The 14,346-nt window shown below is 40.2% G+C and overlaps 1 protein-coding gene across 1 annotated transcript in view; it reads left to right on the top strand.

The window, feature by feature from the left end:
- The first annotated feature begins 102 nt into the window (after nucleotides 1-102).
- The window catches only part of LOC139473609 (transportin-3-like), a 38,439-nt gene continuing 24,195 nt past the window's right edge, over nucleotides 103-14,346 (top strand). Inside the window, exons 1-10 of the mRNA XM_071256281.1 lie at nucleotides 103-289; nucleotides 3,666-3,755; nucleotides 5,391-5,432; nucleotides 6,181-6,252; nucleotides 6,626-6,699; nucleotides 7,182-7,245; nucleotides 9,140-9,232; nucleotides 9,469-9,612; nucleotides 11,509-11,583; nucleotides 13,761-13,861. Coding sequence (XP_071112382.1) covers nucleotides 173-289; nucleotides 3,666-3,755; nucleotides 5,391-5,432; nucleotides 6,181-6,252; nucleotides 6,626-6,699; nucleotides 7,182-7,245; nucleotides 9,140-9,232; nucleotides 9,469-9,612; nucleotides 11,509-11,583; nucleotides 13,761-13,861 — 872 coding nt within the window. The 5' untranslated portion in view covers nucleotides 103-172. The remainder of the gene's footprint in view (nucleotides 290-3,665; nucleotides 3,756-5,390; nucleotides 5,433-6,180; nucleotides 6,253-6,625; nucleotides 6,700-7,181; nucleotides 7,246-9,139; nucleotides 9,233-9,468; nucleotides 9,613-11,508; nucleotides 11,584-13,760; nucleotides 13,862-14,346) is intronic.

Below are 14,346 nucleotides of genomic sequence, written 5' to 3'. Positions count from 1 at the left end.
ACTCTTCATTTTCATTTCCAAATTAACCTTTTGATTTACTAAATTTTGCCAAACACGATATGCGATACTGCGCGCCCGATACTGCTACCTGGGCACTATTTCCGGTCAGAAGAACTTCGCCAGAGAAAAGTTCGATGGTTTTGCAAACGAAATAGAGTATTTTACTTATAAAATGGAGCAAGCGCCGACCTTAGATACTGTAAATCAAGCTTTACAAGCACTTTATAACAATCCAGATGTTGTTGGAAAAGAAAAGGCTTCAGTTTGGCTTGGAGAGCTTCAGAGATCTGTAAGTGCAAAAATTCCATGCGAAAATGTGACGTGCGGGTGGTTGGCATGGTTAGGATGAATAGTTTGGTGACTGAGAGTCGTAGCTCACTGAAGCCAATTTTCCCTGATCACACATCGCAACGTCCACAGATTACTGTAAAATAGATACAAAGAAATACGTAGATGAACGATTTTCCCATTAATCACAAGTAAATACTATTTGAAAGCCATTCTATTTTGTGGGCCTTATTCTGCAAGGATGCTAGCTCTGTATCTGGCAAATAATCTTCATATATTTTCTCCATGTCTAACCCTCAGCATCTCAATAGCGAATGCTTCATATCTAACTCCTGATGATGAAGCTAGAAGTGTGGTTTGGGATCTAGCAGCTTGAACTTCTAAGGACATGTGGTTTTTAAGAGGCTGTAGGTGAATTCGTTAGCAAACTAATTCGTAGCCATGGAGAATTTGTGGACACTCCTAACTCGTAGAGAAAATACACAATGACCTCGTAGACAAAACAGATAAAGTTGTGACAGACTTAAATATTGATTTGTTACATATCATCTTGAAATATTTTGTGGCAAGTGTATCATCATGATCATGTGTATTTCAAATCTTTTTTTAACATCAAATACTTGATGAATTGTGTCCATGATGACCTAACTTGATGATCAAACAGTTGTTTAATCTTTTATCCACTCACCATTTACCAAATGATCTGCTTGTCCTTCTCACCTTGGATATATATACTTACCAGATTATTTATTTATGAGAGGTATTTACAAAGGCTTCCACAAAAGAAATTCTATTACTAGCCATAATTGTTAAAATATATACCCTGTTATCATGGTTATACGAATGTACTTACATATATGAGGGCCATTGTGGAGGGATATAGTTTTTATTCACAGACCAATAGTGAGTTCCCGTGGTTAATATTCCGCTCAGTATTTATATTATCATTCAATTCCAATATTAAAAACAAATGTGTCTACGAAATCACTCCCGGTTTGTCTTCGAGTTCACCTTAAATTGTGTCTACAAATTTGGTTGTGTCTGTGAATTTACCGCATCCCTTTTTCACATGAAAATTACATAAAATAAATATGCAGTTGTGCACAGTAAATATGGTAAAACCATATTTTTTTTATTACCTCTTCAAGACCGATACTACTAGAGGATGATCAATAAATATGACAGAGTAGTGGATACAGGAGTTATGGTTATGGGAGGCACTCTTGTTAACTGTCAGATTTAAATTAATGAATGTTTACCTGTTTACTGAATTGATATACACAGTGCATCCTTACAGTCCTCAAAATGATAGAACACGTTCATGTGTTTAATAATGATTAATATTGTTTTCATTTTCGTACTACGACTAGTGTTAGAAATTGGTACTAGTCCTGTAGTCCTTGCCAAAATGCCCAATAGTTAAGGTATCGTAAGGACTAGTAGAAATTTGCCACATTATAAGGGTATTGCTGTATGTTATCATTATAAGGACTAGTGGACTAAAAACGTTAGTTTCTATTGCTGCTATGACACTTTTGTTGTGTAGTCAAAGACCATAACATAAATGTTATGGTCTTTGGTGTAGCACAGCAATGATATTAACTTATGAACAATTACACTTTTCGTGATCATCATGATCATGGTGTTTGGTCATTTAGCCAACAGCTATTCAAATCTATCTGAAGAAAAGCTTTGTATCATTTGTACATGGTGTATACAGGTGCATGCATTGCAAGACAGAATGAAGTTTGTACCTAGAGGTTGATATGACACTGACATTTGAAAAAGATCCTGAACATGTTGAAACGTAGTTAAAACCATTTTATTATCACATGTTTGACAGAATTATCAGCAACCCAAACTGTGGAGTCGTAATCTCATGGAGTCATCTCCACTGCCTTGTAACGTAAAATATTATGATCACAATCATGACAATGGCACGGAAAAAAGAGTACCTATGAAAATATGGTTCTTGTCTTGTTTTTTACCATGTTTACTGGATATGACTTAATGGTTTATTCGAAAAATCCAGTTCTAGTTTTTTGTTCATGTTATAATGGAATTATAATTTGGTACGAATGAAGAGAGTCATTTACTTCATTTGTTCCAACTTCTGAATTTAATGTGGGGGCACGGGTGGCCCAGTCGTCGAAAGCGCCGCGATTCGCTGTGCAGAGTTGTGTCCCTTGGGCACGCTAGAAACCTATGATTGTGGGTTCGAATCCCGGTTCGCCCCAATTATGTTTCTAGATTTGTCAGCACCATACCCGTGCTCGTGGGTTTTACCGAAGTGGTAAATGTTTAAGACCTGCATCACTTCTAGCTTTCCTTCCACATTAACATGATTAAGCTGACACGCCGCAATATAACTGGAATACTGTTAAAAACAGCGTTAAACCCAACTCACTGACTCACTGAATGTAATCTCCTCTGTAGTCATCAAAATTTCAGAGAGGACTGACAGAGGGATTACCAATGGCTTGAGTTTTACATTGTGACTCACCACTGAACTCCCTTCACCTAGGTCAAACTCTTACCAAGAAAAGCTACTGTTAGTCCATGATGTATCAGACACTGCAAAACATATTTAACTTCTGACAGGTGTTAATTAATGCATATGTAGGGCCCTGGTCTTTGACTACGCTATCATGCTCATTTTTGCTTATGTCATTATCCTAATTTCCTAAACTGCTAAAGGGATATACTACTTCTGATTGATTCAGACACTAAACATGCAAAATGAATAAAATTCAAGGGCTCTGGGTTCCCAATAATTTTGCATGATGTTAAATGTTTTATCTGTCAGCAGTTTTAGCCAGTAGCCCAAAGCCTGAGTCTAGTTACATTCTGTTCAGTCAAGTAAGCTGAGCTAGTAAAAGTAACATTACACTAAGATAAATAAAAAGTTATGTTAAAAGCCATGTTTGAGCTTGTAGTCTCAAAAGCTTTTGAAGCAGACTGTTATGTGGTTCCGTTAATTCTTACCGTCACACTTTTCTCATTGTGTTCAATGTCAAGCTAATTTTGATATACATAAATGTCCCATATTGTCAGGGATTCAACTTAACCTGAAACATTTCCAGCCCAAATAGTGATCGCGTACATAAGGACACCCCTAAAGAGCCTGGAATTCTACTGGCCCTTGATATACACTGTACCTTTAACATTAGGCCAAATGACTTTGGCAACCAGGCTAGTGCCAAGTTGCATCCCCTTTTTGTTCTGGTTGGAAAAGTGGAATATGTGACTTAATCATTGGACTTGCTGTTGCCATAGAGCTTGTAATTTTGAACAAATTCAATTACATTTTGATGAATGCATTAAACATTTTATTTCAGTTTTGCATCCTCAGTATGCCATATTTTGTGTTTTTACAGGTATTTGCCTGGCAGATAGCTGATCAACTACTGCGCCTCAATCAGTCCCTAGAATCATGCTACTTTGCAGCTCAGACGATGAGGACAAAGGTCAGTATGCATGGTTTATTAGTAATGTCAAGTTTCCTATATATACTACATCCTTGTCACAGCTATGTTTTTTGTATAAGTCAAGGTGATGTTTGTATGAAGCATGTTAAATGCTAACAATGGTTAATGAGATTTTAATGTTAATTTTTTTACAGTTATAGATAGTGATGTAATTATATAGAGTGTGTGCATGCGTGTGTGGGGATACAAAGGTTGGCGCAGATATAGTGAGATAATTGTGTAAGATAGGTGGCTGAGGATGCATGTTTGCAGGTATGAGTGGATACACAGGAGCACATGCAGACTTGGGGTTGGGGGACTGAGCCTGCCTGCACCGATGTCACTTTTTCCCCCTTTCTTTTACTCACTTATAGTGTTTTCTTTTAAACTGTAAATGTTTTACGCATTTGAATGACATTAGTGTGTACACATATCTACCAAACTATGTCGCAATTTCTATGCTGTACAATGTGTGACACTTAGATAAAAATCTTCTTTTTCTGCTTCTTCTTAATACTGTTCGTACTCTGTGGTAGCTAGTTTCAAAATGTGAATTCAGGCCAGAAAATGTTGCTTGCCCAGATGCTGAGTAGATGTTGACATGTAAGTTTATTATCCATATTTAGAAAATAATATATGTCAGTGTATTGATGCATTGATTAGGGATACCATCAGTTGCAAGATAACACTAGGGGCAGATTTGTAAATTGTATAAACTCCAAAAGGTTAGGCTTGAGATTGTTGAAAATTAGTCATCATCATGATCATGGCTATGAGGTTACATGTGATAAGATATGTTATTACTCACCTGTGAATAGATCACTCGTTTAATAAACATACAGCTGTATTACACTGTGTAATACAAAGTGTGTGGTTATGTACTATGGGAACAAGTTTCACTAATAAATATTGAAAACTCCAAGCATCCCGTGGCCTTTTCAGTGACATTGCATATAGAGATGATAGATCACTGAGAGGAGCTTATGCACACTCGATGTCTGCCTATTCACAAACGACAGTAAAGTTAAAAACAAATAATTATAAACAATATGTAATAAATAAAATACTAAACAAGCTCCCGTGAAATACCCCTCATCAGATACCAGAACTATTCACTCGTTTCATAAAATTGGTAATACAGGGGAGCTTGTTTCGTATTCTATGTACATACCATTATGTATAAAGAGCATGTATTGTATCTTGACAAAGTGAATCATAACCATTACAGTCATGTGGTTGATAACTGAAATTTAGTTTTTCATTATCAGAGGGTATGACTAGCTTCCCAAATAAATTTAGTATTTGACATTTAATATTGCTTCCAAATAACTTACATAATCAGGTATATACTTACCATGTTTACTTTATGTTAGTTTTACTATTGATTAATGCTGTTACACAATACTGGTATTGTGGCCAAAGACCCATGAAGATCCGGGGTAAAATAGGTCTTCAGCAACCCATGGTTGCCATAAAAGATGACTTTGCTTGTCATAAAAGGCGACTAATGGGATCGGTCTGTCAGGCTCGCTGCGTGTGCATAAATACAGTATCGGGAGAGATTTTAGCTTGAACCATGTGAACCATTTCACTTGCTTCCACAAAAGATTTTTTACTTGTGCATTTCACTTTCAGATCCAGTATGCCTTTCATGAACTGCCTCAGGCCTCACACCAGGTATAGTTTCATTAGTTGGCCATCAAGGATACAAGATCCTCTGTTGCTTGCAATGTAACTTGTGGGTGGATTGGACCATTGAGATTTCCTAGTTAAGTTGGGTGGTTGAACTGTTGGTCATAATTTGCCTTTTGCAGACCTGAATTAAAGTCATTGTTTTGCAAAGACTGATTTGAAGTGGATACAAATGAGATTTGAGTATGTTAAGTTCATTCATTTACAGTTATCCCCCTGTTACCATGATGGTTACTGGTACTGTAGACGATGATGTAATAAAAATATATTCATGATTTAAAAACATAACTGCTTGATTATTCAGTGAACCCCAGTGCCCAAATGACATTGTTTTAAACAAATTCAAAATGATAAACAGCCATGTAGTGATAAATATATCTGTTGATATATAAACACACAAACCTAGCCTGTGTTGCATGGTCTTGCAGCCTCATTGCCTCAACAATTGTCTTCATAATATTTCAGTGTTTATTTTAGTTTCCCTCTGAAATTGAACCATGTGAACAGAACATTTTATCTGGTTCTACATAAAATGTTTCTCATTAATTATTTGCCAATAAAGACGTAAAAATAATGCAATGATCACCGGAAAGCTATGAGGTCCATTGGTGAATTAGCATGTCAGTGTTAAAAGATTGATGTATCCAGCATGCTCTGGCCATGGCAATGTTCATTTCCTGGATAAGATCGGTCGGTGATCAAATGTCATGTTTCTGTTAATGTTGGTTGATAGTCGCTGCGAGACTCACTACTAGAGCATGCTGGGAAGATTACCCCCGAGACACCGGCTGTTATTGTTACACAGGTGAGTGTGCTAACTGTCTTTATATTTTCAAGGAATGTTGGAAGGAATGTGATATCCCATTTAGTGTTACTTGCTGAAACTTCAGTTCCAGTTTCACCAAGCTTATTCACTTCTTGTTGCTCAAAGTTCGCGAAAGGCCTTGAGCTGTATTGGGATATTCTTAGATGTATGTGTAGTGGTAACAATCACAAACATTTGATATTAATAAAATTGTCATTGTCATTTGCAGTGAATAACATGTCTAATCTGCATAATCTTCACTGTCATGTTTAAGGTAGTAGGTACAGTTGGTGTTTAGTTTGTAAGAATGAATAAGATCAGAGTCAACTACAATGTGGACAGCTATAGCATACAACACAACCTGTCATTGCAGCTTAGCTTGGCCTTGGCCGACCTCGCCCTGGAGATGGCCACATGGAAGGATGCTGTCTCAGATCTCATTCAAAAGTAAGTGAAGCTTGGTAGTGTACAGTACAGGGAGATGTGTCAGTCAGCAATAGTACGAGGCTGTAGGGAAATCTGTATCTATGGAGTTGAAAAACATTCATCACATTCAGATGTCCTGACGGTTTGGATCGTTGCCCACACTATTGATCACTGGACTGCCTACTTGCAGGTGGAATATTGCTGAATAGAGGCATGAAACAACAAACAAAACTTGTCCAGGTGTTTCACTACACAACTACTGCTGGTATAAGAACACGAGGAGGTAGTGTTATGTTTTCCCAGTTATTTTTATTCTTATATCATGTGTATGAATTAAGTCAGATGTGGCGATTCTCAATGGGGGAATAGGGATAAGATATTGTATTAATGGTGGGTAATGAAACATGTATTGAAAGGAACAGTGGGCTTGCCCTGTGGTTGTGTGGTTACATCGTATATCTACATGACACTCAGCATAATTTACAACTGCCTGTTATCTTCAGATTTGGCTCAAACATGCAGCAACTTCCATTCCTGCTGGAGGTTCTCACAGTCATGCCTGAAGAGGTCAGTAGCCATACCAAGACTTTGTGATGATAGTAGCCATACCAAGACTTTGTGATGATAGTAGCCATACAGTCTGTGTGATAGTAGCCATACAGTCTGTGTGATAGTAGCCATACAGTCTGTGTGATGATAGTAGCCATACTCAGTCTGTGTGATGATAGTAGCCATACTCAGTCTGTGTGATGATAGTAGCCATACAGTCTGTGTGATGATAGTAGCCATACAGTCTGTGTGATGATAGTAGCCATACAGTCTGTGTGATGATAGTAGCCATACTCAGTCTGTGTGATGATAGTAGCCATACAGTCTGTGTGATGATAGTAGCCATACTCAGTCTTTGTGATGATAGTAGCCATACTCAGTCTGTGTGATGATAGTAGCCATACTCAGTCTTTGTGATGATAGTAGCCATACTCAGTCTTTGTGATGATAGTAGCCATACAGTCTGTGTGATGAAAGTAGCCATACAGTCTGTGTGATGAAAGTAGCCATACTCAGTCTGTGTAATGATAGTAGCCATACATAGTCCGTCTGATGATAGTAGCCATACACAGTCTGTGTAATGATAGTACAGAGGAAAGCCCGAAGTGATGCAGGTCTCAGACGTTTACCACTTCGGTGAAATCCACGAGCACGGGTATGGTGCTGACAAACCTAGAAACATAATTGGGGCAAACCGGGATTTGAACCCACAATCATAGGTTTCTGGCATGCCCAAGGGACGCAACTCTGCTCAGTGAATCACGGGGCCCTTAGACAACTGGGCCACCCGTGCCCCCAGTAGCCTGATAGATTCCTGGTCTGTATGACTAGTAGCTGGATGCATTCCTGGTCTGTATACTAGTAACTGGGTGCATTCCTTGTGTGTATGACTAGTAGCTGGATGCATTCTTTGTGTGTATGACTAGTAGCTGGATGCATTCCTTGTGTGTATGACTAGTAGCTGGATGCATTCCTGGTCTGTATGACTCGTAGCTGGATGCATTCCTTCTGTGTATGACTAGTAGCTGGATGCATTCCTGGTCTGTATGACTAGTAGCTGGATGCATTCCTGGTCTGTATGATTAGTAGCTGGATGCATTTCTAGTCTGTATGACTAGTAGCTGGATGCATTCCTGGTCTGTATGACTCGTAGCTGGATGCATTCCTTCTGTGTATGACTAGTAGCTGGATGCATTCCTGGTCTGTATGACTAGTAGCTGGATGCATTCCTGGTCTGTATGACTAGTAGCTGGATGCATTCCTTGTCTTTATGATTGGTAGCCTGATGGATTCCTGGTCTGTATGACTAGTAGCTGGGTGCATTCCTGGTCTGTATGATTAGTAGCCTGATGCATTCCTGATCTGTATGATTAGTAGCCTGATGGATTCCTGGTCTGTATGATTAGTAGCCTGATGGATTCCTGGTCTGTATGGCTAGTAGCTGGATACATTCCTGGTCTGTATGATTAGTAGCCTGATGGATTCCTGGTCTGTATGATTAGTAGCCTGATGGATTCCTGGTCTGTATGGCTTGTAGCTGGATACATTGCTGGTCTGTATGATTAGTAGCCTGATGGATTCCTGGTCTGTATGATTAGTAGTTGGATGCATTCCTTGTGTGTATGACTAGTAATTGGGTGCATTCCTTTTCTGTATGATGATAGTAGCAAGATGCATACCTTAACTGTATGATGGTAGTAGCCAGATGCATAACCGGTCTATGTGATGAATTAGCAAGATGTATGTATCAGATCTATATATATGCAAGATATACACCAGGTCTATTCATATTTGCATGATGATTGTGTATGACCAATATTTTCTTCCATGTGCAGCATTATTATTGAGTCTGAAATATGATTATTTTGTGAATCAAGGAATATCTTGCCTCAATCCTGAATGTATTTTCCAGATCAATAGCCGCTCCCTCCGTCTTGGGGCAAACAGAAGAACAGAGATCACGGAGGAGCTGGGGAAGTCTTGCCCTTTAGTCATACAGCTACTGGTGAGGTCCCATACCTCCTTATGCAGGAGGTCATATGGTCTTTAAGTAATATGCTGTAATCTTCATATTGTCGGTCATTACCTTGAATGAGCAGTGGGGTTGCCTAGTGGTTGAAGCGTTGGCTTGTCACTCTGAAGACTCAAGTTTGATATTAATATTATTTGTATACTTTGTATGGATCTTGATTACTGCTGCTATGTTTCACCCTTGTGTATATTGTGTGTGTTTGTGTGCAGGCTGCCTGTGTCGACAGCGTGGAGGGGAACCACCGGGTCCAGGCCAAAGTGTTCCGGGTACTTGGGAGCTGGTTCAGTGTCGGCGCCATCCCCAGTGACAGCATCCTCAACACTAAACTCCTGCAGGCTCCATTCCAGGCACTGGTGAGTTGGAACAAGCAGGGGCGGGGCGCCATTCCAGGCTATTGGGAGTTGGCACAAGCATGGGCAGGGCGCCATTCCAGGCTCTTGGGAGTTGGCACAAGCATGGGCGGGGCACCATTCCAGGCTCTTAGGAGTTGGCACAAGCAGAGGCCAGGGCCATTCCAGGCAATTGGGAGTTGACACAAGCATGGGCAGGGCGCCATTCCAGGCTCTTGGGAGTTGGCACAAGCATGGGCGGGGCGCCATTCCAGACTCTTAGGAGTTGGCACAAGCAGAGGCCGGGGCCATTCCAGGCTCTTGGAAGTTGGCACAAGCATAGGCAGGGCGCCATTCCAGGCTCTTGGGAGTTGGCACAAGCATGGGCGGTGCGCCATTCCAGGCTCTTAGGAGTTGGCACAAGCAGAGGCCGGGACCATTCCAGGCTCTTGGGAGTTGGCACAAGCATGGGCGGTGCGCCATTCCAGGCTCTTAGGAGTTGGCACAAGCAGAGGCCGGGACCATTCCAGGCTCTTGGGAGTTTGCACAAGCAGGGGCGGGGCGCCATTCCAGGCTCTTGGGGGTTGGCACAAGCAGGAGTGGGGTGCCATTCCAGGCTCTTGGGAGTTTGCACAAGCAGGGGCGGGGCGCCATTCCAGGCTCTTGGGGGTTGGCACAAGCAGGAGTGGGGTGCCATTCCAGGCACTTGGGAGTTTGCACAAGCAAGAGCGGGGCGCCATTCCAGGCTCTTGGGAGTTGGCTGAAGTGTGGGTGGGGTTGGGTGGTAGGGAAGGAGACAGGAGTGGGAGGGGAGTGTACATCCCTGGATAAGGCCCTGGGCTTCTCAAGCACTTGATTATTTTGATCAACATGGTTGGAAGGGAAAATAGATGGTTTCATTGATGTTTAAGGAAAATGGGTTCTGTGTTACAGAATAACACATTGATATTCTTCCCCCGTTGAGATGTCAAGTCAGAATAGGTCCTCGGCAACCAATGCAAACCATAAGGACAAACTTATATCCGGTGGTTCCAGTGTGTAACAAGGAAGAGTGTGTCATTATTCCCTTATGGTTTTGTCATGCAATTGGTTTTCTTGGACAATCTCATTAACATCAGATCTGACTTCTCGCTACCACTATGTACAGATCTGAGGACATCCCATTACAGGTCACACCAGATCAACCTTTCACAAACTATACCAACCAGTGAAATGACTATTAATGAATAGAACTATTAGCACGATAAGGCACTAGTTTCAGCTGGCGACTTCCATTCAAAACTAAGCTTTGAAATATATCGATTCAAGATTTTAAAAACCAAAATAATTCTGGAATGTCTAATTGACTGCAGAGATTGTATATCAGTACTCATACTGGCTATGCAAAGTCGTTTCCGTTTCAAATGTTTATCCCACTGAAGTGAGAGATGGGCGATGATGAGTCATACAGCCCATAACTGTTTTTAGAAATGCCCTGTGTTAACCTTGCATGATAAGAAACCACATTCTGACTGTCACTTTCCTGATCTCGTAACAATGCCCTCATTGGCCAGATAAAAGGTCTTTCTGATGTGACCCTTAATGACGTGTCCTCAGACCTTTGCATAGTGGTAGCGAGAAGTCAGATCTGATGTTAATGAGATTGAAAAGTGTCAGTAATATCTGTTCTTGATAATACCACTACAGACTGTCAGTGATTTGTCAATAATTGGTTTTCTTTTTCTCCTGAGAATACTACCCACACACTGTGACAATGATTTTAATGAGATTGTTTGCACGGACCAACATTATCATGTACAGGCCTCAATAATCATTCCATTATTCATTCAGAGGAGTCACTTCCTTATGGAATCAAAAAACATAGTCCCTCATTAAAGTTTTGCTAAGATTTGTGTTGTATGAGCGGTTTATGTTTGACAGGCAAGTCGAGAGTGTCCATCTCCCCTCCATGAGGCAGCCACAGATTGTGTGTGTTCCGCTCTGTACTGCACTGAGGTGAGTACTCCATGACTGGTAGTCATGCATTGGTATAAAGGGTAGTTGCGGTTAACATATCCCCTCATATATATTATATGGGGCGATCGGGTAGCCTCGTGGTTAAAGTGTTTGCTCATCACACTGAAGACCCAGTTTTGTGTGAAGCCCATTTCTGGTGGCCCCTGCCATCATGTTGCTGGAATATTGCTAAAGGCGGCGTAAAACCAAACTCACTCACTCACTCATATATATTGTTTCTCATCATCTTTTCTGCATGTAGTTTCTCATTTATTCATCAAAAGTAAACTTTGAATGAGGATTCCTGATCAACATCACGACCCTTTTCAAAATCCTTGATGCTTGTTAAAAGTTCATCTTTGAGAAAAACTTGATACTACTTTGGATGTACAAAGTGATTGGTTTTATAAAGATTTATGAATATTTTTATATGTAGCCAACTGAAGATATAGAAGTGTGTTGTACATCCTTCAGTGCAATTTGTCAGTCTGTAATCCACAGTAGTGACATACAGAAATATAGAACCGCTGACGTTAAATGATGAATGATGGATCAGTGAGTACAGTAACTGCTGCTTGAGGAGTGATGTATGAAAATAGTGTGTATTGATTGCATTTGACATCAGGCCCTGCTGCACCTGTAAAACACCCCAGATAAAGCATTCTGTTTTATATGCTGCTATTCATATGTAGTGTTCAATTGTTACTAATGAAAGAGAGGCGTGGAAAGGTAAAGAATGTTCAGCAGGAATGATAAGCACTATTAAGTGTCAAGTATGGTTGGAAGACAAGGAATAAACTCTTCAGCAGTAAAAAAGGTGAAAATGTCTACTGCGCATGTGCATTAAGGTAAACAACCGGGTGCTACTTGTTGAGCACTATTAATTGGCAGGAAAGCGTTGGCTAATAAGATTAACTCATTGGCCAAGCCAAGCTTCGCTTCAAGCTGGCCCCGTGAGTTAATTGAAATCCGAAAAGGTGCGCCTGGAAAAGAGCACTACTCCTATTTTATGTTATCGCGATAGCAGCACACAAGTTCTGACGAAAAGATTTAACTTCATGGCACCATTGTAAAGATTTTCCTGACACTAAGAATTGTATTAAGATGAAGATAAATATGAGACGGACGTCCAAAAACCATGGACTCGTGCTGTGGGAGCAGTTAAAGAATATATACAAAACAAAAACTTGAATCCTGCAGGTGTGGCTCAATCGACCGACCAACCAATGGCATTTATGCCCGGGTAAAAAAACGGGTAAAAATTCCAGTCCGTCGATAACGGACAAGGACGTAAACAATCTGTCATTGTCATTGAATAAGATCATGTTTTTCTTCTCCATTTATTTTTAACTTGATGTTATTATTACTGCAATTGCTATGGTTTAAACTGTAGCTTTTGCAACATATTGTTGACTTCACACACGCAGTGAACTTCCTACAAATACCCGCCAGAAACACATGGTCCTCTTTGTGACTGCTGATGTATCCCATAATTATTACTGTTCGTGCTCACTAATAATTGAGCTATCAGACTTATGATGACATGTGAACATGATTACAGAATGAACATCAATATTTGGTTGGACTACATATTTCATAAAGCAAAGAAACAAGACAACAGGCTACTGATTTCTTCTCTTGACTTTTATTTTTAACATCCTGAAATAAACGATCAAAACGATATGCCTTAACTGTTCCATGACGTGGATGAAATAACTAATCAGCTGCTAATTGATATAGGAAATGCTCACACTCATAATGTGAACTCTCAACATCTACTGAATGTTGTATTGAATTATAGACCATTCATTGTGGGCTATGATGAATAGATAAACCACTAAACTTGTGAAGTTTATGTAATAATTTTCAAACAAACAATCCTGATAGTGCAACATGTCAGTTTTAAATCACACACATTCAAGTACACACACGTCTTCTTCTCATGTATCCGCATTCAGCCGCTAACCGCACAGACCATGGCCACCTATTGGCTAAACAAGTCTCCTGGTGGTAATGAAGGCCGCGAAGTGACACCAATATACAAGATATTCAAAGTCCTTTTACACGCGCTTCATTGACTTTGCCCAAGCACGCAAAAAAACGGGTCCTGCAGTAGAAATTGAAAATCCACATCCCAAAGAGGCCCCCCTGACTGGTTAAGTACTGTATGATTTCAGAGTTTGTCGAAGAATCCCCAGATGGCCCAGCACCTGTTTGAAGGAGTCCTTACTCTGCCCACCGCCTACCATCTCTCCGTGGCGGACGAGGATTCCGACAAGTCAGTGCATATGTTTTACTAAACTCCATTTGCTATAAAGTATGTATATTAATATACCAAGTGGAGTGGTATCGATCACTCAGTGATTCATGGTTGACTAAAATAGACTATTGGTAGACAATGTAGCAGCTGTGTCTGGAACAGCTCGCTAAGAAGAATAAGATTGGTGACAACCTAGGAAACGGACCTAGCTGCAAACGATTGTGCCATGAGCCTGCATTTTGTCACTGGGTTGTTATGCCATATCTTTCACTAAATCAACAATGCTAGGTGAGACATGTATCATCATCATTATGGAAGATATGTGTCTTTAATATGTTTACAAACTTCCCTTCTTGAATGCTTCCCCTTTGACAGTCAGGTTGGGACTTGTTGTCGCGACAAGGGTCTTGTGATTATTGACTGTCAGACTGATAACCGTAGAATATGATACTATCAATTCATATTCTTGTAATGGAATACAATCACTGCTTGATGATGAGCTT

Source organism: Haliotis cracherodii, unplaced genomic scaffold (genome assembly GCF_022045235.1).
Source record: "Haliotis cracherodii isolate W230 unplaced genomic scaffold, xgHalCrac1.p SCAF_3, whole genome shotgun sequence".
NCBI classification, from domain to species: domain Eukaryota; kingdom Metazoa; phylum Mollusca; class Gastropoda; order Lepetellida; family Haliotidae; genus Haliotis; species Haliotis cracherodii.
The sequence above is the reverse complement of the archived record's forward strand: the minus strand, read 5'-3'. Positions and strand labels throughout refer to the sequence as shown.